Source organism: Glycine max, chromosome 14 (assembly GCF_000004515.6).
Source record: "Glycine max cultivar Williams 82 chromosome 14, Glycine_max_v4.0, whole genome shotgun sequence".
NCBI lineage: Eukaryota > Viridiplantae > Streptophyta > Magnoliopsida > Fabales > Fabaceae > Glycine > Glycine max.
This window is the reverse complement of record NC_038250.2, coordinates 24930282-24957368: the sequence shown is the minus strand read 5'-3', so window position 1 is coordinate 24957368 and position 27087 is coordinate 24930282. Positions and strand designations below refer to the sequence as shown.

Below are 27087 nucleotides of genomic sequence, written 5' to 3'. Positions count from 1 at the left end.
TAAATACCATATACACTTTGTAACAGCTAATACATAAAAAAACTAACTAATAATATCAATAAATTGGTGGTTCAGACATAATTTTCAAGAAAAAAACCAATATACAGCAAAATGTAGCCTGTGGAAGAAGTTTGGCAGGTTCTTCCGCGAGAAGGATTGAAAGCCTGCGGAAGAAGGTGTTCTTTCGCGGGCTCCTACGGAAGAACACCTTCTTCCGCAGGCTACATTTTCATCCACTTTCACACACGCGGAAGAAGGTTCTTCTCGCGGAAGAACCTTCGTCTTCAACCTCAAGCACCAAACAACAACAACGTCGTCTATCCTAAGGCCATTTACGCGATTCAAATAGAGAACCAAAGCCAATGGGGTTAGATCACTAACCTGGATGGTGGAAGAAACGCTCACAGAATTGAAATGAAGAAGACGAAGGGAGGGAACCAAAATGGAGAACGAAAGCTTGTGTCGGCGAGAACAAGGGCCCGTGGAGGAGAACAAGGGAACCAAAATGGAGAAAGCTTGCGCGGAGGAGGAAGAACACCAATGAAGAACACGAAGGGAGGGAGAAGACGAATGCTGGGTGCACAGACGAAGAAGAAGCGCAGAAGAAGAAAAGTTTTTTTTTTTTAATTTATTAACTTTTGTTTTTTAAATGAAGGACATTTTTGATAGTTCATTGAATTGTTGGGTGCACCTCGCAACAGCTAGTGCAGAATGTTGATTCAAAAGTGGTCGCAAAAGAAATAGCATCAGGGGGCAATCGCACCTTCATGGACACGTGGCACCTTCTCATAAGCCCAATGCTTATATTCCTCTTTCCTCTATTCAAACTTCAAACTTCCCATTCTAACCCCATTCCAAACCTTTCCGTCTGCAACAGAATCCATCAAACTCGCTTCAATCTTCGTTTCTTTGAATAGAGAAACAAGAGCGTGCGGTGTCAGAATCGTTCTCCGATCGCACCGTTGGTCGGTTTATGGTCATCGGAGAATCGCCGATCTCGCCAAGTTTCGAATCGCAGCGGTGACAGGAAATGGTGAATTCCATGGTGGAACGCGCTACGAGCGACATGCTCATAGGGCCCGATTGGGCCATGAACATCGAGATCTGCGACATGCTCAATCACGACCCTGGGTGCGTTTTCCTTCTCGCACTCTTTCCTCCGAAACGCACCGTTTTTTCTAATCCGCCAAACGCGAATAATCTTTTTTGTTTGTTTTTGATCATTTTTTGCTCTTTTGGCCAACCGAAAATTTAAGGTTGAAATTGCGCATGTTTTGGTGGTGTGAATGGATTCCGATCGATGCATGAGCTGTTGTAGGTTGGAATGGAACAGGAAATTTTCTGAGTGATTTGGTTTATGTGCGTAGTAATTGTAACCGTTTACCTTATGATACGTGCGTGTTTCAAAAATTGGTTTGGGTGATAGTGTTCTTGTTGTATAGAGTTTTTGTTTTTTTTTTTTTTTTTTTTCCGAAACCTTTTGAATTGTTCAATCAGTGATGGTTGATGGCTACTGTGGGTTCTCCTAGATTGTGTGTGATTCCGACGTGTGCGTATATGCTAGGTGGCATCTAATTTGCTTGTTATATTCTATGTGGAGTTATATAAACTATAAGCCTTTCAGTGATATTTTTGCCTGCTCTGTTATGATTTTAGTTGATACTACAAAATTTGGTTCAGAAAGTGGCATCTTGTGTTGCTTTGGTTTATGAAAGCTTTCATTTATACAAATTATTAGTCGTCATTCTAGGGATGAAATTGTTTGCTAGTTCACAAATGGTAGTCTGAACTTGTTAACAAGTTGACACTTTTGGGGACTAACGGTACATTTTTAGGGATCAAAGCAACATAAATTATCACTTTCAGGAATCTGATTTTTTATTAACTCTTTTTGTTTCAAAATTTACACTTCTTTTTTATTTTGTATTTTTTAAAATTTCAAAACTTTGACCTTGTATATTGGAATTGGAATGTTTGAAGTTTATTCTGAGTGATTTGAATGTTTGGTTTGGGGGAGAACAGGGAGGAGTGTCTGAACATATATATCTTTGGCATTTCTACAAGCTTGTGTTTATACAGTTTTACACCGGATAGTTCTTTTTCATATAAGTGTTTAAGTGGAATTAGAGTATTTGATGTATAATGTTTGAATTTTTCTCTTTGTTTATACTTCCAAATATTCAGAACTCTGTTTGGTTATGATTATCAGGCAAGCAAAGGATGTTGTTAAAGGCATAAAGAAGCGGATTGGAAGTAAAAATTCAAAAGTCCAACTTCTTGCACTAACTGTAAGCAAAATAGTCTTGCGATACAACCTTTTTTCTCTTTAAACTCTGATGTCAGTATTGTTCTAGATTCTTTTGGATTTAAGCATGTTTGCTGTAATTGCATTTTTCAAATTTCATTTTGGCCTCCCAAACTTCACATTGTTGACTCGTTCATTTTTGAATGTTTTTGTTGAATGATGATGATGTTTATTGTAGTAAGTTTTATGAATAATTTTAAGATGCTTTTCTTTCCGTTGTATAATATAGTAAATACTAAATAGTAAAATACCAAGAAGTGCTTTTATTTTCAGATAAAATAGTAAGCTTGTTAGATAGAAAAGGACAATCCAACTAGGGAGAGGATATCCTCAAAAACAACAGACCTAATAATTACAATGATTTTTTATTCTTTGTGCTTGTTTGGAATGGATATTTGGTTTAAACTACAGAGCTGAGAGTGGATACAAAAATAATTCTGTTCCTTCTCAAGCTTAAGGTAAAATAGATGCCTTTGAAAATATGAGAATTCCACTCCATCGAAATCTCATCAGATAAAAGAAATTTTGTTAGATGAGAAGGAAATTTAATGTTTGTCTGGTTCTTTGGATTTAAATTTTCAAGGTTGATTGATAAATACGAGAAGGAAACTTAATGTTTGTCTGGTTCTTTGGATTTAAGTGTCTTGCTGTTCTATACCACTTCGTGCAATTATGAAAACTACTTTTCTACCAATTAGTGTTTTCCCTCTAAATGAGCGGTTGATTGGAGTATTTTACAATAGGATGTGATCTGGTGTTTGTGGATTTCATTATCTGAAACATTTGAAATAGTAATTTCCATTACAATTAATAGGCTCTAAATGGTTGAATTATTTTGTCTGATTTGACTTGCAAGCAATTGAGACTATGTTTGCAATAAAGAAAAGGATGGAGTTGAATGGCTCTTAATGGAGTGGTGGAATGTTGTGGAGTAGAAAGGATTATGTATACAACTCATTATTGGAAGTTTTGGAAGGGGGTTCCTCTCTATTGATTCAAAGTTACAATGTTAATTAATAGAGTGGAAATATGAGTTTAATTTCTAGTTTTGCTGAAAACATAGAATTGGAGGGGGTTTCTCTGAATTTTCATTTTTTCAAGCATGAGACTATCACCATACTAGTGTCTTACTGCTCTTAGCAACCTCCACACAGACTGTATAGGGTTCAAATCAAAACCTTGGCATAATATATAGAGGGGATGTTGCTACTTGTTCCTTGAGTTGAAATTAAAAGTCACTTTCAGTAATCAAATCACATTAAGCTTTTTTTTTTTCCATATTTCTTTTTCTGTGGTGTTTGTAAGAAGGGTTGTAGTGTTCAGGCTTGAAATTGTATATAATCATATAAAAATAAAGATGGGAGAAGTGTTCCATTCTAATCCCCTAAACAATGCTGTTCCATTCCAATACCCCAAACCATGGATTGAACCCTTTACTATACTACTCCAATACTCCATATATTACCTCTCTAATCTGTCCATTCAGTCTTAAAGTTTCATATTGTCAGCCATTCCTTTTTTTGTATTGTAACGGGCATCATTAGAAGTCTGTCATTACATTTTTTGTGTTCAAATTGAAAGTCTTTTAACTATGCTGGCATTAAATACAAACTAATTTTTGAGAGTACCTTGGGTGCCTTTCCAAATGATGCTTGTTCAGCTAGGATGCATTGTTTCTAGTGTATAATTGACTTGTCCAGATCATTTGATGATTTGAAAAATTCATTTGGTTTTCTATTGGTCCGCTGTATTAAAGTTGTTGGAGACAATCATAAAGAACTGCGGAGATATTGTTCACATGCATGTTGCAGAAAGAGATGTGCTTCATGAGATGGTGAAAATAGTAAAGAAAAAGGTATACATAGTTTCTTGAATATTTTTTCAGTTTTCTAATGTCTCTGTTTTCTTCATATATATATGTTGATGTCATTTGTCATACCAATTGTAGCCTGATTTTCATGTCAAAGAGAAGATACTGATTCTTATAGATACTTGGCAAGAAGCTTTTGGAGGCCCGAGGGCAAGATATCCACAATATTATGCTGCTTACCAGGAACTGTTGGTAATGTTAACTATAAATTTTTAGACAGAGAGATTTTGTTGCCAAGTTTTCCTCTTGCAATTGTGAAAATGAAGGAAAGCTGTTCATTAGAGTAATCATAATCTAGCATTTTGTTTGGATGCGATGTTCTTATCTGATTGCTATATAGGTTTTGGCATTTGAGTGTGAATTGTTACACTTCAAATATTTACACAAACCTTTTAGAACTGTATAGTTTATTATATAAAGTATTTGTTTATTTCAGCGTGCTGGGGCAGTATTCCCTCAGAGGTCTGAACAATCTGCACCTGTTTTCACACCTCCACAAACACAGCCATTGGCATCATACCCTCAAAATATACACGACTCAGATGCTCACCAGGACACAGCTCAGTCCTCTGCAGAGTCCGAGTTTCCAACGCTTAAGTATGGATCAAATGCCTTTTCTTTTTATATAAAAGGAGGTTGACATAATTCTTATTGATTCATAAGTTTAATTATGTTTGTGACATAATGTTATACAGTGTTGTGCATAGTCATAAGTATCATAAGTACATTACCATATCTATAACAATGAGAGAGTTTCTTTGCCGTTCAGATTATCACATTTGAAGCCATGTTCTTTTTTGTGACTGGCCTAGCCATGTACATTTTAATGGCCGTTATGTAATCTTTCTCCTTATGGAATCAAGCAAAGTAAAAGAAATAGGAAAGATATAGCTTAAATTAGGAATCAAGTTTTGATCTTAGATTGTTTCTTTATTCATCGGTGCCTTTTTAACTGTTATTAAATAAGCTGTATGAATTTCCATGGATTTAAATTTCGTTCCCTTGGTGTAATGAGCATGGTGGAATGAGCACGCTACATGTAGTATGTACTAGTATTGGTATTATGACGATGATAATGAGAGTTAAGTTTTGGTACAGATTGCCATATATAGTTATGCAGTATTATGTTCTAATATCTAATTGATCTTTCTTTTATAGTTTGACTGAAATTCAGAATGCACGGGGCATCATGGATGTTCTTGCAGAAATGCTCAATGCCTTAGACCCTAGTAACAAAGAAGTAAGTTACTCAATTCAGACATTCAAATTATGATAAAATAAATGTATAAAAATACATTATATTGTAATGATTGTGAAGATTATGGGTGTGATATATTGAATAAAATACATTCTAATGTGCTGTTGATCTGGTTGAATGTTGTATTGTATTGAATGTCATTCACCAAATTCAATTTTTGTTTCTCAAATTTTTGTGTTTTTTCTTGAGGTTTCTAAATGATTTATTGAATAAATTTGATACTCAATTTACTGTCTGTTTTTGTGCTCCCTCTTTGTTCTTTGTCATTATGCTTTAACTGCTGATATGGGTGATAGTTATTTATTTGGTGTAGGAAATTGTTTATGGGACTAGGAAAAATAGGTTTTCTCTAGTGATGCCACCGATTACAGGAATGAAAATAAACAAAAAAATTGGCAGTAAACTAGTAGTGATTGAAGTTGACTGAATGAAAATTTGGGGACAGAGCTTAAAATTGAATAGAAGCTACGGGGATGAAAGTTGAAAGTTGGGCAATGTTCGGTGCATTGTATAACTAATGGCCTGTATGATATTTTGGACATATTATCTGCTTGAAAATATTTACTTTTGTTTCATCATTTTTAGACAATAGACTGCAGCACATTATATATTTTTAACTGACAGTTAGTTGGAGGTTTCCTTGTTTCTTTAACCCGAAAGCATGATATAGGTGTAGCTTATGGAAAGCACAATAAACGTAAAACAACATTGTGATGATTTCTTTTGAATTGTTAGGCTATGTTTGGATATCTAATGATTGGTGGAATGCAATGGAATAACATTATAATACCTGTGTTTGGATATTTTATGATGAAATGGATTAATGTTTCTATTTCATTGTTTGGAAAGAAAATGGAATCAAATGTTATCGCTCTAGTAGAATAGCTACATCCTATAACCTGTAATTGAGGGAACAGGGTAGAAAAATGCAGGTTTTGGATGCAATAAATGTCATTTGGCTCCATTTGGAATAAACAGTCTAATAAATAGTGGCAACCTATAAAGCACAAATACTTGAAATCACATGGATACAAGAACATGAGTTTTAAAATTTTTGAACATGGTACATCACATGGATTAAAAAAACCATATACTTTAAATCCAATATGTTTGTAAAGATAATGGATGGTGATCACAATTTGCAAGAGCAGTGTTTGTGATTGTAACAAAAAGCCATAGTTACAAAATATCTTTTCATTACCTATCAGAATATATTTCTTCCCCTAAGAACATGTTACAAAAAATACATATTTCCCCCCAACCCATGTTAGAATGTCACAAAAAGCAGTAGCCCGGCCCCTATCAATAGAAGTCTTGACTCTATAGTTGTGGATTATATACTGTAGCTTTAACCTATAAGGATACATAGGACAAGATAGTTTCTATGGTGACATTTGTCTCAATTGTTATTATGGATAACTAGCTACTAGACGATGCAGTTTTCTTATTATGGACGTGGCTCACACACTTGGAGAAGGATTTTAGTACCCACTACAACCAGTGGTCTTCCAATATCAGAGAAGGGTTCTCTAACAGGGCAGGATAGCATACTAGTGAAAATATATGTAGTAATCCTAATTATTAGTCAGCTATGGGTTCAGTGAATCATGTACATTGTCTCGGGACGCTGACCAAAAAAAACATTGTCTCGGGACCAATTCTGAGCTATATATTGTATTTCCTAGTACCTCTGGTACTCAATTAATATAGTCATTATTTTTGCTGAAAAAAAATTGTTAGTTAGTTAAGAGGCTATAAATAGCATTGGGAGGGGTTAGTTAGAGGGTAGACAGAAAATTGGAGATTGTAGGAGGGTGATGAGACCTCAAATTCATCGGAGTGTGTAACTCTTGTATTGTAGCATTTTAATTCGAACAAAAGGTTTTTTACCATGTTCTGGTCCAGTTCTATCAATTGGTATTAGAGCTTCGATCTTGGAGCGAAGAATCATTAATGGTGACGAAGGTGAACGCAAGAATGGAGATGCGCATAGAAGCTTTGGAGAAAGCGATAGAGGAGAATCACGATTGAGCTCATCAAAGGGCTGATCCAAAGGTTGGTGGTGGCATGCGAGAAAAAATCTCCTGCGACGAATGTGCATGTAATTGACGCAACCGGAGGAGATGATATTACGGTTGTGCACGATGGCAATCGGTGGAGGAATTTGGAATTGCCCATATTCGACAGTGAGGATCCTATGGGCTGGTTGAGAAAGATCAAGCAATATTTCCGGTTACGCATGGTTAGGGAAGAGGACAAGCTGGAGGTGGTAATGGTCGTGATGGATGGGGAAGCTTTGGGTTGGTTCCAATGGTAAAAATCTTGGAAATCCAAATCATTCTTGGGATGGGTTCAAGATTGCTGTCATCCAAAGGTTTCACGTTTCGAGCTTGGGAAATCCTTTTCAAGCGCTGCTGGCACTGCAACAAGAAGAGACAGTGCAGGGATTCATAGGTCAATTTGAGAAGTGCGTTGGAATGGTGAAAGGGTTGGAGGAGCCATTTCTGGTGGAAGTGTTCCTCAAGGGGTTAAAGGAAGAGATTAGCACTGAGGTGAGGCTTCATGAACCAAAGAACTTGATGGAAGCCATGGTTAAGACTCAAAGAGTGGAGGATAAGAACAGAATTTCAGGGAAGTTACCCGTGGATAATGGTAGAGCGAGTAATTTGCAGAAAAATGTTCTTTTGGGGCAGAAGTGGGTAATGGGATTGGCAGCCTGCAAACAATAAGGTGACCGACCTTCAAAATGGTGCAAAAATAGGGACAAGTGGTTGGAAAGGTTGAAGGACGTTCCACAATTCGTCTCCTGTGGAGGTAAATGAAAAGATGAGGAAATGAGAGTGTTTGACATGCAAGGAGAAGTATAATCCTACACGTGTGCAAAAATAGACTGTTTAAATTGATGATTATGGAAGAAGAGGATGAAGCAAATCCTAAGAGCCAACAATGGGAGGATAAGGAAGAAGAGATGGGGAGTTTCACCAATTATCCATGCATAGTATTGAAGGCTTTACCACCCGAAAATCTCTTAAATTGTGGGGAAAAATTAGGAATAAAAGGGTGATTGTGCTAATTGATTGTGGAGCCACTCATAATTTCATATAGCTGAAGTTAGTTAAGGAGCTAAGCTTGGAGGTAACCCCTACAAGCCCATATTTTGTAGAAGTAGGAGATGGACAAAAGGTTAGGTGTCAAGGAGTGTGTAGATCCTTGCCTATTGAATTGCAAGATTTAAAGTTCACACATAATTGTTACTTGTTTGAATTGGGTGGTGTGGATTTGGTGTTAGGAATGGAATGATTGAGGCCAATTTTGAGAAATTGACATTAATAGTGCCAGTGCAGAACAAAAAAGTCTTATTGAGAGCTGAACCAGAGTTGATAAAAGCTTCCATTAGCTTGAAAATGATCAAGGGGACCATTTTGGAGTTTGACCAAGGGTTTATGATGGAATTAAAAAGGGTGGAAGGAGAGAAGCGTGTGGAAGCAGTTTCTGACCTAGTGGTACATCTGTTGACATTAGGAACCTCAAGGGCTACCACCACATTGGGAAAGAGATCACGCTATCACTATCCAGGAGGGAACAAGGATTCCCAACTTAAGGTCCTACAAATACCCACATTATTAAAAGGATGAAATTAAAAAGATGGTAAGAGATATGCTAACTGTTGGAATTATTAGAACTAGTACTAGTCCATATGCTAGTCCAATTATTTTAGTTAAGAAAAAATATGTGAGTTGGAGATTCTGTTTAGACTAGAGTACTTAACAAAATTACTGTGCCAGATAAGTTCCCTATCCCAATTATAAAGGAATTATTGGATGAAATTGGGGGGGCTAATTGGTTTTCCAAGCTAGAATTGTGTTCTGGATATCATCAGATTCGAATGAAGAAAGAAGATATCCAAAAAACAACTTTCAGAACCCATGAGGTTCATTATGAATTCTTGGTCATGCCTTTTGGGTTGACTAATTTACCATCCACCTTTTAGGCACTTATGAATGAGGTGCTTCGACCCTTATTAAGGTAGTTTGCATTAGTATTTTTTGATGATATACTTGTATATAGTAGTAGCCTTGAGGACTACCGCAAGCTTTTGAAGGCAATCTTACAAGTTTTGCAGCAACATGAACTGAAAGTGCACAAGAAAAAATGCAACTTTGGTCAGAATTCATTGGAATATTTGGGGCATATCATTTTAGGAAAAGGTGTGGAAGCTGACCCTAGTAAATTGGCAATAATGGCTGAGTGGCCTAGGCCTAAGGATGCTAAGGGATTAAGAGGATTCCTGGGGTTAATAGGGTATTACAGGAGATTTGTGAAGGATTATGGAAAATTTGCACAACCCTTGAATGCACTGCTCAAGAAGGATGCATTTCATTGGAGGGAAGAAGCTACTCATGCCTTTGAAGAGCTTAAGGCAGCAATGAGGAGGCTTCCTATTTTGGCACTACCAAATTTTTCTATAAGTTTTATCTTGGAAACTGATGCATCAGGAACTGGACTTGGGGTAGTTTTATTGCAAGAAGAGAAATTTTTATCTTTTTGGAGCAAGGCTCTATTAGACAGGGCTCAACTCAAGTCAGTATATGAGAGGGAATTGATGGTAGTGGTGTTAGCTATGAAAAATTGGAGGCATTATTTGCTAGGTAAGAAATTTTTAATTAGGACTGATCAAAGGAGTTTGAAGTTCTTAAATGAGCAGAGGCTTATGAGTGAAGAACAATGTTGTTAATGGTGGACGGCGGTTCATGGTGGAAAGCCAAAAATCCACCATAAAAATATGGCGGATGGTGTAGCGGAAAATGACGGATGTCATGGCGGACAAAAAAAAAATATACATATATATAATTATAAATAACCAAGTACCAACACCAAATAAACTCATTGAAATTGAAAAAAAACAATGGATTGCATTCAAATAAACTAAAAAAGTTAAAAAAGTTTCATGAGTTCATACAATAACCAAGTATCAACACCAAATAAACTCATTAAAGAGTTCAAAATAAGAAAAGGATAAAAACATAATGCAAAGTGCTAAGTGAAGGTTGAGGCTCTCCAACCCCCGAAGCCTGATACACAGTTGTCCAATTTAGAGCATCATCATCTTCAAATACCAAATCATTTCCAGCATCATTATCATCATCTTCATCCATCTCTCCCACGAGCCATTCATTGCACACATCAATATCATTAAGAGAAATTGGATCAATTTCATCTCTTGCATTATATCTTTGCTTCAATTGTTGGTTGTATTTGACAAACACCAAATCATGCAACCTCTTGTGCTCAAGCCTATTTCTTTTTTTGGAATGAATCTACAACATAACAAATAAATGTTGATTTCAATCTCAAATATACTCCAAATAAAACTTGACCATCAAAATTAAATAAAATTAAAAGTATAGTTAGAGTTTTGTCACAATTACTTGCTCAAACACACTCCAATTTCTTTCACATCCTGAAGCACTGCAAGTCAAACTCTAAATTTTAATAGCTAGCTTCTGCAAATTTAGAGTTTGTGACCCAAACATTCGCCACCAATATGCTGCAATACCAATTACCAACCAAGAGCATAACTTAGAATTCTGAATTATAACATTAATACATAAAAAAATGGTATAGTATTTGTATTTGTCATATGGTAAAAGTTTCTTACTAGGAGAATGAGTTTTCCTTTGAGCCATTGCAAAGTCAGAACCAAAGTGTTCAACACTAATCTTGTAAAGATGCAACTTGGCTAGAATTTTCTGTTGCACATCAAATTGTGGAATCAACTTCTTAATGCAATCAAACAAACCATTGGTGACCTTAAAATCAAACTCCAAATCAGTGTTTTCATAAAAGAACTTTGGATTTAAGAAGTGGGCAACTGCATGCAATGGCCTATGAAGCTGACAATTCCATCTTTTATCAATGATTGCAAACACATCTTTGTACTTGCTTTCATTGTTGTTGAAAGACTTGATAATTGTTTCTTTTGTCTTGTCCATTGCTTCATAAATATAGCCCATGGCTGGTTTCCTTTCACCATCCACAAGACGAAACACTTTCACAAGTGGAGCCATGACTTTAAGAGTGTAAACCACACTATTCCAAAAGAAGGCTTTAACACTACCTTTGTAGCTTCATTTCCCTTAGGCTCCTTAGATAGCTTGTTTAAGGTCAATTCATCAGAAGTAAACATCTTTCTAATATTGGCTTTCTCTTTGTGTAGCCTTTCCAAGGTTAGATAAGAAGTGACAAATCTAGTAATAGCATGTCTCACCTATTCCCTCTTGTTTGTAAAATTTCTCAACAAACTTAAGGTACTAGAATGGGCATAGATAAACCCAACTAGATTAATTGCCCTTCCAAATGTCTTCCTTATCAAGGGAAGCTTCCCAATATCTTCAAGCATCAAATCAATACAATGAGCGGCACAAGGAGTCCCATAAATATGTTTCCTTTTCTCCTCCAACAACTTACCCGCTAAAACATAGTTGCTCCCATTATCGGTTACAACTTGAACAACATTCTCTTCTCCAACTTCCTCCACAATGGCATCAAGCAACTCAAAAAGCTTTTCACCTATCCTTACAAAATCAGAGTCATCAACAGACTTCAAAAACATGGTACCAGCTTGAGAGTTAATCAAAAAATTAATGATGCATCTTTGTTTCCGATCAGTTCATGCGTCAGATATAATAGTACAACCATACTTGACCCATTGCTCCCTATGGCCTTTCATCAAATTTTCAGTATATTCAACTTCCTTCTTCAGGAGTGGAACTCTGATGTCATGATAGCTGGGAATGGGCAAATGTGGCCCATATTGACTAATGGTTGCAACCATATTCTCAAAGCTTTTCAATTTAATAAGGTTGAATGACAAACTTGCTTGGTACCAAAATCGAGCAATAAGTTGATGCACCTTCAATACTTCATTTTTATCCATTGACTCTCTTATGTTCATTTGCCTCAACATGTCCGTTTTTCTCTGATTGATTGCATTTTCTGGATTCTTACAAAATTTCTCCATTGGTCCTTTTTTAGTCCCACACTTTGTCTTTGCACTTGCAGTAGCATTACAAGAGTCCGCAAACTCATCATCTTCACTTCCATCACATCCAATTGGTTCACCAAATTCAAAATCTCTTATATTTGTCATATTACCACTGTCAGAAGTACTGTAAGTGGTCCCACTTTTTTTGATAGTCATATATTCCTTCAACTCTTCGACTACATTTGGTGGAGTTTTCTTTCAAGCTGCAATGTTACCCGACTTCCTAATCAAGTATTGTTTGACTCTGGTTATTCCTCCCTTTGTGATTTTTTCACAGAAATTACAAACGATTGTGTTTGTATCTCCTTCCACCAGTGGATGACAATATTTCCAGCCTGGGTTTGTCTTATTTTTTCTTGTTGCACTTGCAGTAGCAACATCGGACGATGGTTCAACCATTTAAAAGAGGATTGAACAGAAAAAAATGTGGTGTCAAATAGAAAATAAAAATAAAAATGGGACTGTCAAAAGTAAAAGAGGGTGTCAAATAGCAAAACGAAAAAAAAGTTGCAGACATAAAAAGGGGTGTCAAACAGAAAAAACAAAATTAAACAAAAAAATAAAAGGTAGTGCGCACCACTGGAAAACGCAAAAGCCGCGATGTTTGCCGTCGTTCATGCAGGTGCTCGTCACCGCCATTTGTGTCGGTGCTCATCGCCGCCGTGAGGTCGTGTGCCCTATGCTCGTTGCTGCTGGGGTTGGCGTTGTTGGCTGCGTTCTGCGTGCGGCTGGGTGCGGGGGGTCATGGCTGGGTGCAGGGGTTGCGCTTTTAGTGGGAGGGCTGCGTTCTGATTCAAGCTGCGTGGGAGGGGAGGGCTGCACTTTTGAATAAATTACCGGGTAGGGTTGGGTTGGGTCAGCCCAATTCCTATCGCGGAAATAAAACCAAAAAAACTTGTTATTTCTGCCATGCTGTCCTAACCGCCATGGCGCCACCATTCGCAACCCACCACGCCACAGTTATTCGTTGGCATTTTTTCAAAAAACCGCCACATCTTTCCGCCATGGCTGTCATTTGACAACACTGGTGAAGAATAGTTCAAGTGGGCTACTAAATTGATTGGTTATGATTTTGATATTCAGTATAGACCAGGAAAGGAGAATATAGTGGCTGATGCACAGGTCGTTAGAGAGAGAGGGAGAGAGAGAGATACAGCCAGAGAGAGAGAGACAGAGAGTGGACCATTGTGAGGAACAGAAAGAGAAGGAGAGCGAGAGTAGACCCATGTATGACAGCGGACCCCAGAGAACACTATGGCGGAGATAGGCCTGGACCGCAGCGTAATCACCATCACACAAACTGGCGAGACCGAGCCAATATTACCTCATTTTATTTTACTAGGTTCCCCGACAATGCAACAGAGAAGGAGCTATGGTGGCAGTTCAAACAAATGGGGGACGTGAGGGAGATTTTCATCCCTAAACTGAGAAATAAAGAAGGAAGGAGGTACGGGTTTGTGAGATTCAAAGGAGTTTTTGACGTGAGATATATGGAAAGGAAGTTAGATAATATTATCGTAGGGGGCCTCAAGTTGCATGTGAACATCCCAAAGTATGGGAGAGGAAAGGAGAGACAAGAACCAAAAACAACCAAGCAAGGGAGGCAGAAGGTGGATGAAAATCAAAAGGGCAGAGCGAAGGAAGCTCCAAATATGAAGAGGTCATATGCCGTGGCAGTGGCCTCACACACAGAGAACATAGGACGACGATGATTCACGCCTCCAACCTTGGTGCCGTACGGGGCTTCACATTTATCTGTCACACTCGAGATCCCGGAGGGGATGAAGAAACGCTACACAAATACTTGGGTAGGGAGACTGAAGAGACAACAAGTTTTCGAACGAGTGAACGATGAACTTTCATGGATTCTAGGCTCAGAGGTATCGCCCAAGTATCTAGGAGACGACATGGTCCTCCTTATCGGACTTTCAGACACAAGAGCACATGAACTGATCAAGGAAGAAATCAGCCACGGAACATCCGCGTTCTACTCGATGGAGAAATGGAACCTGGAGATCAAACCAGGCAACAAATTGGTCTGGATGCAATGCTGGGGCATTCCATTAGTCGCGTGGAGCATCGAGCATATGCGCAACATCGTGGCAACAGTGGGTGATTTGGTGGAAGTTGATGACTTCGAAGAGATGCAACGGCTTGATAGAGCACGGGTCCTTGTCAGAACACCGTGGACACCGACGATAAAGCACTCGGTAACGGTCCATATCGACGGTGATATCCACAAAGTTCATATTGTCGAAGAGAACTGGAGTGTAGATCCGTCATGTGCACGACACCGTCAGAGTTTTTGGGGATCCTCTGAAGAAATCCTTTCCGACACTCGCCAGTCAAGGCTCAGTGTCACCTTGCCGCGACTTACCACTGCAAAAGGGAAGGACGATCTCACTCCCCGATGGACCGTGGATATACCCAACGGTCAAAATGTCAATGACAATCCACTGGGCAAAGACCGCGGGGAAAGGGCACGCTGCCCTAGCACAGTACTGAAACAACCAGGAGCCAAGAAGGGAAAGGAAACATACCTCGAAGAATGCCATCCGATAATAGCAGCTGCATGTTACGGTGAAGTGGAAAGTCATCCTGCAGGGGCAGTAGCTACGGTTTCGCCAAAAAGGAAAGCTACTCCCAGCATGGAATTGGCTAGCGTGGATGATATTCAACAATTGGGGACATGTATTCTTGACCAAGGGCAAAAGGGGGAAAGTTGTAGTAAGCAAAATAACGGGCCACTGAAACATAATTTCAAACACTCACGTGACACTAACGTGAACTTATTTGGGCCTAATAATACTATGGACCTTATTAGTCCCACAACTCCTGAGGACCAGCAAAAGGGCCAGCAACACGACCAGAAAAAAAAGCCTACTAGCGCCTTTCAAGTTTACTCAAGGAAAAAAGGGTACACAAAGAAATGGGCCCTGCTTACAAGGAATGAGTCATGCATTGAGGAGTGCAATGCAGCTCATGGGCAAACATGGATGGCATCGGAGACAGAAACAGGTATCACCATTCCAGCAGCCCATACAGGTGGATCCATCGAGCAAGATTCAAAAGATCCCGACACACAACCTCAACAGGGGAGGACAATCCAAATTGAGGAGGAAGCTTCCACAAACCTGCATGCAGATGCCATAGCCCAATGGGAAATGGCAAAACAATTGGGGATGTCCTGTAGGAAAGACCAAACAAGAATCATTGACAAGATTGCAGAAATGGAGATTAGAGATAAACAAGAAGCAGAAAAAATGGGAAATAGAAGCAATATCCCATGAATATTTTGTCTTATAATATTCGTGGGTTAAGACGGGGTGAAGTGGTCTGCAATCAGAAAACTAGTAAAACATCACCATATTGATTTGTTGTGTTTACAGGAGACCAAGAAGGAGCATATTGATAAAACCATGTGTCAGGCGCTTTGGGGAGATTCTGACTTGAGCTGGGAATCACAACCTGCGTTAAATACAGCAGGTGGCCTGGTTTGTATTTGGAATGACCAAGCTTTCAGGGTTGAAAGGAGAGCAACTGGAAGGGGTTTCATATTCTTGCAGGGAGTCTGGACCCGAGACATGCAGCGAGTATACATAGTGAATGTATATGCTCCTTGCGACGCCCCCAGCAAGCACACTCTTTGGGAAGATATCAAGCACCTCAAAAATCACGATCCAGGTGGAACTTGGTGTATCCTTGGAGATTTTAACTGCATTCGAGACTCATTTGAAAGGGTAGGTGTCACTCAAAGGGAGGCAGATAGTAATTCGATCACCGAGTTCAATAACTGGATAATGGATATAGATGTGGAAGAAGTACAGGGTGTGGGGAGAAGATTTACATGGTATAGACCAAATGGGACTACAAAGAGCAAGTTGGATAGATTCTTCGTGTCAGATTCATGGATATCTAAATGGTCTGGAAGCACTCAGTTCACCTTGAACAGAAACTTCTCAGACCATTGCCCTATCATGCTTAGATCTACAAATGTCGACTGGGGACCCAAACCCTTTAGGGTCCTAGACTGCTGGCTGAAAAATAAAACATTCGAAAATCTAGTTAAAGACATTTGGACTAACACACATGTCAGGGGGTGGGGGGGTTACTCCCTGAAAGAAAAAATTAAGAGACTTAGGGAGAGAATGAAGCAGTGGAACAAATAGCAATTTGGAAACACTTCCAAGAGGGTACAACAGCTGGAGTCTGAACTTAATAAGCTGGAGATTGGTAACAACGACAGACAACTAACTCCTCTTCAATTGGCAACCCACAAAAAGTTGCAGGAGGATCTATGGACAACAGCACAAGCACATGAGTCCTTGTTGAGACAAAAGGCAAGATGCAAATGGATTAGAGAGGGGGATTGTAACTCAAGATATTTTCATATACTTATGAATTCAAATTACAGGCGTAACGCAGTCAATGGTGTGTTTATTGAGGGACTATGGGTGGATGACCCAATCAAAGTGAAAGAAGAAATTCGTAATCTATTTCTGGCCAGATTTAGTGAACCTGACCCCATCAGACCTGAGTTGATAGGAATCAGATTCAGGGGTATCAGCATGCAGCAAAATGACTCATTGGTGAGAGCTTTTCAGGAGGATGAAATACAGCTAGTTGTTTGGGAATGTGGTTGTGATAAAAGCCCAGGACCGGACGGCTTAAACTTCAAGTTTATCATACACTTTTGGGAGGTACTCAAACCTGATATACTAAGGTTTCTGGATGAATTTCATGTCAATGGCTCATTCCCAAAGGGCGGTAATGCTTCGTTTATTGCTCTATTACCCAAAGTGAAAGACCCACAATCAATTAATGAGTTTAGACCTATCTCATTAATTGGTTGTATATATAAGATTGTGGCCAAGACATTTGTCAACAGATTGAAGATGGTCATGCCGGACATCATAGGCGAGAGACAATCTGCATTCATCAAGGGCAAACACGTATTGCATAGTGTACTGATAGCCAATGAGGTAGTGGAGGAGGCAAAAAGGAGCCAAAAATCATGCTTAGTATTTAAAGTTGATTATGAAAAAGCATACGACTTTGTGTCATGGAAGTTTCTATCCTACATGATGGGCCGGCTGGGATTCTGTCCTAAATGGATACAGTGGATAATGGGTTGCCTCACCTCAGCTTCGGTTTCCATCCTGGTAAATGGTAGCCCTACTAAGGAATTCACTCCCCAAAGAGGCCTTAGGCAAGGGGATCCCCTTGCCCCCTTGCTGTTCAACATAGCTGCAGAAGGATTAACAGGTTTGATGAGGGAAGCAGTGGACAAAAAGCTCTTCAACAGCTTTCTAGTGGGGAAGAATAAGGAGCCAGTAAGTATACTACAGTATGCTGATGATACCATCTTTTTTGGGGAGGCTATGACGCAGAACGTGAAGGTCATAAAAATCATCCTTAGATGCTTTGAGATGACATCAGGGCTTAAAATCAATTTTGCAAAGAGCCAATTTGGGGCAATTTGCAAATCTGACCATTGGAGGAGGGTAGCTGCGGATTTTCTAAATTGTAGTACGTTGTCCATGCCATTTTCATATCTCGGTATACCAATTGGGGCAAACCAAAGACATAGTGTGACCTGGGATCCTATCATTAGGAAGTGTGAGGCAAGACTAGCGAGATGGAAACAAAAACATGTTTCCTTTGGAGGGAGAGTCACCTTGATCAATTCAGTCCTCACAGCGCTTCCTATATATTTTCTTTCTTTTTTCAGGATACCGGACAAAGTTGTTGAAAAGTTGATCAACACACAGTGTAGATTCCTATGGGGTGGAGGCTTGGAACACAGAAAGATCGCTTGGGTCAATTGGGAAACCGTGTCTCCCAAAAGACAGAGGTGGTCTTGGCATAAAAGATATCCGGGCATTTAACACGGCATTGCTAGGAAAGTGGAGGTGGGAAGTGTTTCAGAAACAAGGGGACATGTGGATCAGAATACTCACTTCCAAGTATGGTGGCTGGAGATCCCTTGATGATGCAAGAAGGAGCAGATATCTCTCCCCATGGTAGAAGGATCTTATGCAGATTAATCAGCAGTTGAATGCAGATGTAATTAAGAAGCAGATACAATGGAAGGTGGGATGCGGAGATAAATTCAGACTTTGGGAGGATACTTGGACAGGTGATGGCAGACCATTAATGCTAAAATATCCCAGATTATATCAGATCTCTAATCAGAAACAGAAACTCATCAGCTGTGTGGGGAGTCAAAAGGATGCAGGGTGGGAATGGGAATTGAGCTGGAGGAGGTCTCTTTTTGAAAACGAAATTGATATGGCTGCTGAATTTTTAGAGGAGCTAGCACAAGTCACAGTTCATCAACACAGAACAGACTTATGGGTATGGAAGGCTGACCCAAGTGGGAACTACTCAACGAAATCTGCATACCAGCTACTGGTGGAAGCAACGGGGGCTGCTGAAGATCAGACCTTTGTGGAGTTATGGAAGCTAAGATCCCTCTTAAAGTAGCAGTGTTCACATGGAGACTCATTAGAGACCGTTTGCCAACTAGGACCAACCTGAGGAGCAGACATGTGGAGATAAATGACTCACGGTGCCCATTGTGTAACAGCCCGGAGGAGGATGCAGCACATTTGTTCTTCCAGTGCAAAAAAACCCTACCTCTATGGTGGGAATCTTTGTCATGGGTGAACTCATTGGGTGTATTCCCACAACATCCCAAACACCACTTTCTGCAACATGAAAATGGATGTGCTGCTGGAATTAAAGCTAAAAGATGGAAGTGCTGGTGGGTAGCGCTAACATGGACCATTTGGAAGCATCGAAACGGGGTAGTTTTTGAAAACAAATCCTTCGACGGAAGCAAAGTGATGGACGATGCACTGTTCCTACTATGGTCTTGGCATAAGGCAATGGAGAAGGGCTTCACAGTGCACTTTAGTCACTGGTCCTCCCAACTCAAAGCATTTTTTTGTAATTAGGGAGTGACGACAGATGTAGGAATTCCTATAGCTCATGCAGGGTATTTTATTTCCTACTATGGGTCCAATCAGGTTCTTAGTATTCCTTGTATAGCGATCTGAACCTGTTGTATAACCATCCTTTTATGTACTTTAGTACCTCTGTTACTTATAATATATTACTTATTTTTGCTGAGCAAAAAAAAATAGTGGCTGATGCACTATCCAAGCAGTTTTCATTTTCAGCAATTTCATTGGTGCACGAGGAGGAATGGGCTGATTGGGAGGAAGAAATACAAGCTGACCCCCAATTATATGGAATTTATCAAGGGGTTCTGACTAAAACAGAAGAGAAGCCTGAATATGCCATTCATGGAGGTAAACTATACTTCATGGATAGACTAGTTCTGTCAAAAAATTCCACTAGAATCCCTCTACTCTTGAAAGAATTGGATGACTCCCCTTTGGGAGGACATTCAGGGTTTTTTTAGAACCTTCAAGAGGGTGGCTAATGTGGTGTTTTGGCAAGGAATGAAGAAAACTATAAGGGACTATGTTGCTGCATGTGAAATCTGTCAGAAATAAGGCCATTAGCTCTTGGAGGGTTGCTGCAACCCCTGCCTATTCCAACTAAGGTATTAGCTCCTGGAGGGTTGCTGCAACCCCTGCTTGTATGGACTGATATCTCAATGAATTTCATTGGAGGTTTACCAAAGGCTCAAGGGAAGGACACTATTTTAGTGGTAGTGGATAGGTTGACCCAGTATGCTCATTTTTTTGCATTAAGTCATCCTTATACAGCAAAGGAAGTAGCTGAGTTATTCATTAAAGTGGTGAGACTGCATGAGTTCCATGCCTCAATAGTATCTTACAGAGACTAACTTTTTATGAGCCTCTTTTGGAAAAAGTTGTTCAGGAAAGCAGGCACCCAATTGAAGATGAGCACTGCCTATCATCCTCAAACGGATGGGCAGATTGAAGTAACTAACCGATGCTTAGAGGCTTATTTTTGGTGTTTAACTGGAACCAAACCAAAACAGTGGCCTAACCACTTGGCCTGGGCTGAATTCTGGTTTAATACCAACTTCAATATCTCTGCCAAGATTTCTCCTTTTAAAGCTTTGTATGGATAGGAAGCTCTGCTGTTAGTTAAAAGAGTTGACATCCCTTCCAAATTGGAAGGGGTAAATTAGTTGAGTAAGGACAGGGATGAATTATTACAGGAACTTTGGAACAATCTGCTAAAGGCTCAGGATCAGATGAAAAGATCTGCAAACAAGTATAGGAGGGAGCTAGTCCTGCAGGAAGGAGATTGACTCTTTTTGAAACTACAACCTTATAGAATGAAGTCTCCAGCAAGAAAGCCGAAGGAGAAGCTGAGTCCACAATTTTATGGACCCTACAAGGTGATACAACGAATTGGAGAGGTCACTTATAAACTGGAACTTCCAGAGGGTAGCAAGATACATCCGATGTTTCATATATCCCTGCTCAAGAAAGCAGTTAAGCCCACTTGTTCCCGTCAACCATTAGCAACAACCTTGAATGAGAATTGGGAAGTGCCGGTCCAACCAAAGAAGGTCATGCAGGACATAATTTCAGAAGATGGCAGAAGATGGTAGAAAGGAGGTTCTTATCAAATGGCAAGATTTACCTGACCATGAAGATAGCTGGGAACTTGCTGATGAAGTGCAAACTGTTTTTCCTCAATTTGTCCTTGAGGACAAGGTCCATCTTGAAGGGGGGGGGGGTATAGATGGGGAAAGGTGTATGTTAGAAAATATCCTTGGAAGAGTTAGAGAGCTGTCAGTTTTTAGTACAGCCAGGGTAACTAACTGTTAGTTATAATCAATTGTTAGTTAGTTAAGAGGCTATATTAATAGCATTGGGAGGGGTTAGTTAGAGGGTAGACAGATAATTGGAGATTGTAGGAGGGTGAAGAGACCTCAAATTCATCAAAGTGTGTAACTCTTGTATTGTAGCAATTCTATCAGAATATTTTTTAAAATTCAAAATAATTGGAATACACATGAAACACAATCCGCATTTATAGAAGGAAGACACATGTTACAAAGTGTGGTGCTTGCAAATGAGGCGGTTGAAGAAGCCAAAAGATGTCAAAAACCATGTATTGTCTTCAAGGTTGACTATGAAAAGGCATATGATTCTGTATCCTGGGATTTTCTGATCTATATGCTTAGAAGGATGGGTTTCTGTTCTAAATGGATTCAATTGGACAGAGGGTTGTCTAAGATCAGCATCTGTATCGGTTCTGGTAAACGGTAGTCCTACAGATGAGTTCATTCCTTGGACGGGATTGAGGCAAGGGGATCCATTATCACCTCTTCTTTTTAATATTGTTGCTGAGGCACTTAATGGCATTATGTCGCAAGCTACGGTGAAGGGGCTATTCCGGGGATTCTTAATTGGTTCAGACAAGGTGGAAGTCAGCATCCTTCAGTATGCAGAAGATACAATCTTCTTTGGTGAGGCAACTATGGAGAATGTAAGAGCAATCAAGGCAATCTTGAGAGTTTTTGAGATGGTATTGGGACTCAAAATTAATTTTGCTAAAAGTGGTTTTGTTGCTTTTGGGGTGTCGGAACAGTGGAAAACTGAAGCAGTAGATTACCTCAATTGTAGCTTACTGTCCTTCCCGTTCGTATACCTCGGCGTTCCTATCGGAGCAAATCCGAGAAGATATCAGACATGAGACCCTATTATTAGAAAGTGTGAGAGAAAATTAGAGAAATGGAAGCAAATACACTTATCATTTGGGGGGCGAGTGACTCTCATTAAGGCCGTGCTAACATCCATTCCTATCTATTTTTTCTCTTTTTTCAGGGTTCCTAAGAAGGTGGAGGACAAACTTGTGAGTCTACAGAGAAGGTTTCTATGGGGTGGAGATTGTGAACAAAAGAAAATAGCCTGGATCAAATGGGAGACAATATGCCTTCCAAAAGAAGATGTCGGCTTGGGAGTCAAAGATATCAACTCGTTTAATTTATCATTGTTGGGCACATGGAAGTGGGACTTATTCCAGCAGCAAGGGGAATTGTGGGCTAGGGTACTTGAATCAAAGTATGGTGGCTGGAGGGCGCTAAATGAAGCAACTAGAGACAATACCGGATCTATATGGTGGAGGGACCTAAAGAGGGTGGCTCAACATCTGCAACATGAGGCCATAATGAAGAACACAACATTATAGAAGGTAGGGTGTGGGGATAAATTTAGATTTTGGGAGGACAAGTTGATAGGGGAAGAGGATTCGCTATTAGCGAAATACCCTAGGATGTACAGTATCTCTGCTCAACAAGACAAAAATATACAGCATATGGGGGCTTTCAAAGACACAGGCTGGGAGTGAGATTTCAGGTGGAGGAGACCATTGTTCGATAGTGAAATAGATATGGCGGTAGCATTCCTAAAAGATGTTGAGTGTCACAGAATCCAGCCTCAGATTAGCGATCAATGGGTGTGGAAGGCAGCTCCAAGTGGTCAATATTCGGCCAAAACTGCATACCAAATGCTTAGGGAGGACATCTCACAGGAGAATCAGGATGGGGCTTTCGAGGAGCTATGGAAACTCAAGGTTCCATAAAAAATTGCTGCATTTGCATGGAGGCTACTCAAAGACAGGCTACCAACCAGAATAAATCTGTGAAAGCGGCAAATAGAGATGGTAGAATCCAGCTGTCCATTCTGTAGTTTGGTGGAGGAGAGTGCGGGTCACCTGTTTTTTCAATGCAGCAAGATAATCCAGGTTTGGTGGGAATCGTTGTCATGGGTGAACTTGGTGGGAGTTTTCCCACACCATCCTAGACGACATTTTCTCCAACACATTCATGAGGTGACACGGGGAATGAGAGCTAATAGATGGAAATGGTGGTGGCTAGCAATCATTGGTCTACCAATCTTAGTGCAGGATTTTTAAATATACCATGATATGTGTCTTATTTCTGTATTCACAGTCTATCTATGGTCAGAATTAGGTCTATCAGGAAACCAATCTGATCTGTAAAGTGTATTTCTAGTACCTCTGGTACTCATTAATATATATATTTTATCTTTGTTGATAAAAAAAAAATTGGAATAAAAAGTAAGACTGAAAATGGAAGTTCCAATTGAGTTAGAAAATAAACTCTTAGGATATAGCATTCTCACCCCTTTCTATGAGAGTAAAAATGAAGTATAACAAGGTATTTTACTACATTCCTAGGTATGAAGTATGAACAATACTTGGGAGTAATTTTTTAAGGCTTATGACAAACATTTTACACTGTACATTACATTCCCAAGTTCATAGTCCCGGGAATAAATTTTTAAACCTTGATCTCACACCATGTAGTTTTAGTCCTATTCGAAGTATCTGAATTCTGAACATCCTAAACGTATTACAGTATTAGTCAATAAAAGTTAAAAATAAATAAATTGGAGGATACTCCATGTATATGTATCTAAGAGTATCTTACATGTATCAGTATGTGGATGTGGATACGATACCAATACTTTGCCATTTTTGGAGTGTCTGGACTTTATAGATGGCAACTAATGTCATTCCATTTCATTCCCCTCCATTCCACCCTTTCCATCAAATCAAAACATAGTCTTCCTGTTGCAGTAGATTTGTTTTTGCCCTTCTAAATCTGTTGCCCAAGTCTAATATGTTTTTTCATTTCATTCCTCTCCATTCCATCCTTGCCATCAAGTCCAAACATAGCCTCACTGTAGTAGACTTGATTTTGACCTTCTAAACCTGTTGCCTAAGTCTAATTATGTTTTGTTTAAACATTTAATCCAAACACCTACTTGACATCTCATGGGTGACCTTTGTTATTATTTTCAGGGGATTAGACAGGAGGTTATTGTTGATTTGGTGGAGCAGTGTCGAACTTACAAGCAGAGAGTGGTACACCTTGTCAACTCAACTTTGTAAGGCCTGGAATCCCTTTCCATGATATAATATAATGATGACTGCGTACAATATTTTTAACTGCTTGGTTCATGTTCATTGTATTTTTAATAAAATGTATTCTTTTTATCCAAACAATATAACAGTTATTATTATGGTCTTTTCTGTCTATTCTAGGGATGAATCACTGCTATGCCAAGGACTAGCCCTGAATGATGATCTTCAGCGTGTACTGGCTAAGCACGAATCTATTTCTTCTGGAACTTCTACCAAAAATGAAAATCACACACAGAATTCGAAACCTGCACCTGCTGGGGCTCTTGTAGATATTGATGCTCCTTTGGTTGATACTGGAGATACTAGCAAACAAACTGATGGGAGGTAATTAAGTCTTTTGTTTCTTTTCATTATTGCTTTGCTCATGTATATCATCTGCATTCATTTTAGCATGTTACTATTAGTTTTACCATATTAGAATCCATGCAATTTATTGTTTATGGCTAATTCTTCATGTAAATAAGTGTACTATTAAAAATAATAATTCCAATAAATGTGTGCTCTAGCAACTTGTTATATTATTTCTATTGGAATAATATCTTTGATATTAGGAATATTTTATCAGATATATAAATTAAAATTGAGTTCAAAATTGTTTGCTTTCATTAGAGTTTGATGCTATGGAAAGTTCTTTTCTATTCTTTTTTTTGTTTTTTAATAGTTTAATATAGTCATTAAGATTTACCAAGATAAGTATGGAAGTGTTTTAAGATCTAGGGAGGGTATTGCACTTGGGACGCGTTATATTAGACCATCGAAATTCGAAAGTCACAATTTGTGTTTAGCTCACTCAGGATAATTGATTGATTGAGTTGTCATTCATGAGCTAGGTCATAACCTTTGATTTTGGCTGCAGATCTACATTTGTTATTTTAATTATAAACATGTAGGAATAGATTGATTTATGAACTACTTTCAAGTTGATCTTTCCCATCTGATGGCTTTGGCTATATGGCTCTTATATGTATTTACTTACATACATGCGCAGATCCTCTTCTAATGTCGAAGCAGGGTCCCAAACACTGAATCAGTTACTGCTTCCTGCACCTCCAACTTCTAATGGATCAACAATTCCTGCCAAGGTTGATCCCAAATGGGATCTGCTCAGTGGCGATGACTATAACTCACCAAAAGCAGATTCATCAAATGTTCTTGTTCCTCTAGGAGAACAACCACCTGCCAGTCCTGTTTCTCAGCAGAATGACCTTGTTCTTTTTGATATGTTTTCTAATGGAAATAATGCACCTACATCTGTCAACTCCCAGCCACCCCAGCCAACTAATGTTGCTGGCCAAACCAGTCCATATGGTCCTCAATTTCAACAACAGCAAACAGTCGTCACATCTCAAGGTGGATTTTACCCCAATGGAAATGCCCCAAATGCAGGTTCACCTCAGTATGAGCAATCACTGTATACACAAAGTACAGGTCCTGCCTGGAATGGTCAGGTTGCACAACAGCAACAGCAACAGCAACAACCACCTTCTCCTGTTTATGGTGCATTTAATGTTTCTTTGTTGGATTTAAATGTATTTCTAATTGGCCGTAATCCTTCACAATTACATTCTCTTTCTAGAAAATGTTTTTAAATTGGTTCATGGGGAATGTGTAAGTTGCAACAATTTTCTTTATCCACTGACTGACAGTGATATGTTGGGTACATGGGTTGGTTCCGGGATGGATTGACAATGCAAATGTATATAGGATTTGTGCCCCATATTTTGGACATCATCGCATAAGTGCATAATACATTTTTTTTTTTGTTTTTGTTTGACAGGTTCACAAGGCAGTGGATCATTGCCACCTCCTCCCTGGGAAGCTCAACCAGCCGATAATGGAGGTCCATTAGCGGGAACTCAGTATCCACACATGCAGAATGCTGGACATCCGATGGGGCCTCAAACAATGGGCAATGACCAGGGTGTTGGTATGTATATGCAGTCAAATGCTAATAGCCATACGTCAGGAATGAATAACCATGTTGGGAGCAATCAAATGGGCTTGCAACCTCAGCATGTGCAAGGTGTTGCAGGACCCTACATGGGTCTGGCTCCACATCAAATGCAGGGTGGTCCTGTGATGTATTCTCAACAAATGTACGGAAACCAATTTATAGGATACGGCTATGATCAGCAACAAGGAGTTCATTATCAGCAACTAGGAGTTCCATATATTGAACGGCAAATGTATGGTATGTCTGTTAGAGACGATAGTAGTTTGAGAAACCCTTACCAAGCTTCTACCACATCTTATGTTCCCTCTGGGAAGCCTTCCAAGCCAGAGGATAAGTTATTTGGAGACCTTGTTGACATGGCAAAAGTGAAGCCCAAACCCACTCCTGGCCGAGCTGGTAGCATGTAAAAACTATATTACCGGGTTTGCACATTTCATCCGATTGCTAATTTTTGTGCCCGATTTTCCTTGATATTTTTTTTTGTTTTATAATATTATATATATATATATATATATATATATATATATATATATATATATATATATATATATATTTGGTTCTTGTTACATATTGTTTGCTTGTCTGGGAATTAGCATTTGATTTTGTACATTCGTTCTAGAGAAAACATTAAAAAGTAGGGGGAAAGGGCTAAACCATCATTGGGTTGGATTGTAGTTTGTTGCAATTTTACCATGTGTAACATTACCTTATGGTTGTAGTTATGGTCAAAAGGTTCTTTAAGCATAAA

The 27087-nt window shown here is 39.2% G+C and overlaps 1 protein-coding gene across 1 annotated transcript; it reads left to right on the top strand.

The window, feature by feature from the left end:
* The first annotated feature begins 767 nt into the window (after positions 1-767).
* On the top strand, positions 768-27087 carry LOC100809022 (TOM1-like protein 9). The gene is made up of 10 exons (XM_003544623.5): positions 768-1131; positions 2210-2288; positions 4062-4160; positions 4254-4367; positions 4612-4772; positions 5334-5415; positions 24263-24348; positions 24506-24709; positions 25374-25882; positions 26163-27087. The coding sequence occupies exons 1-10, from the start codon at positions 1031-1033 to the stop codon at positions 26744-26746; spliced, it is 2019 nt and encodes a 672-aa protein (XP_003544671.1). The 5' UTR covers positions 768-1030; the 3' UTR covers positions 26747-27087.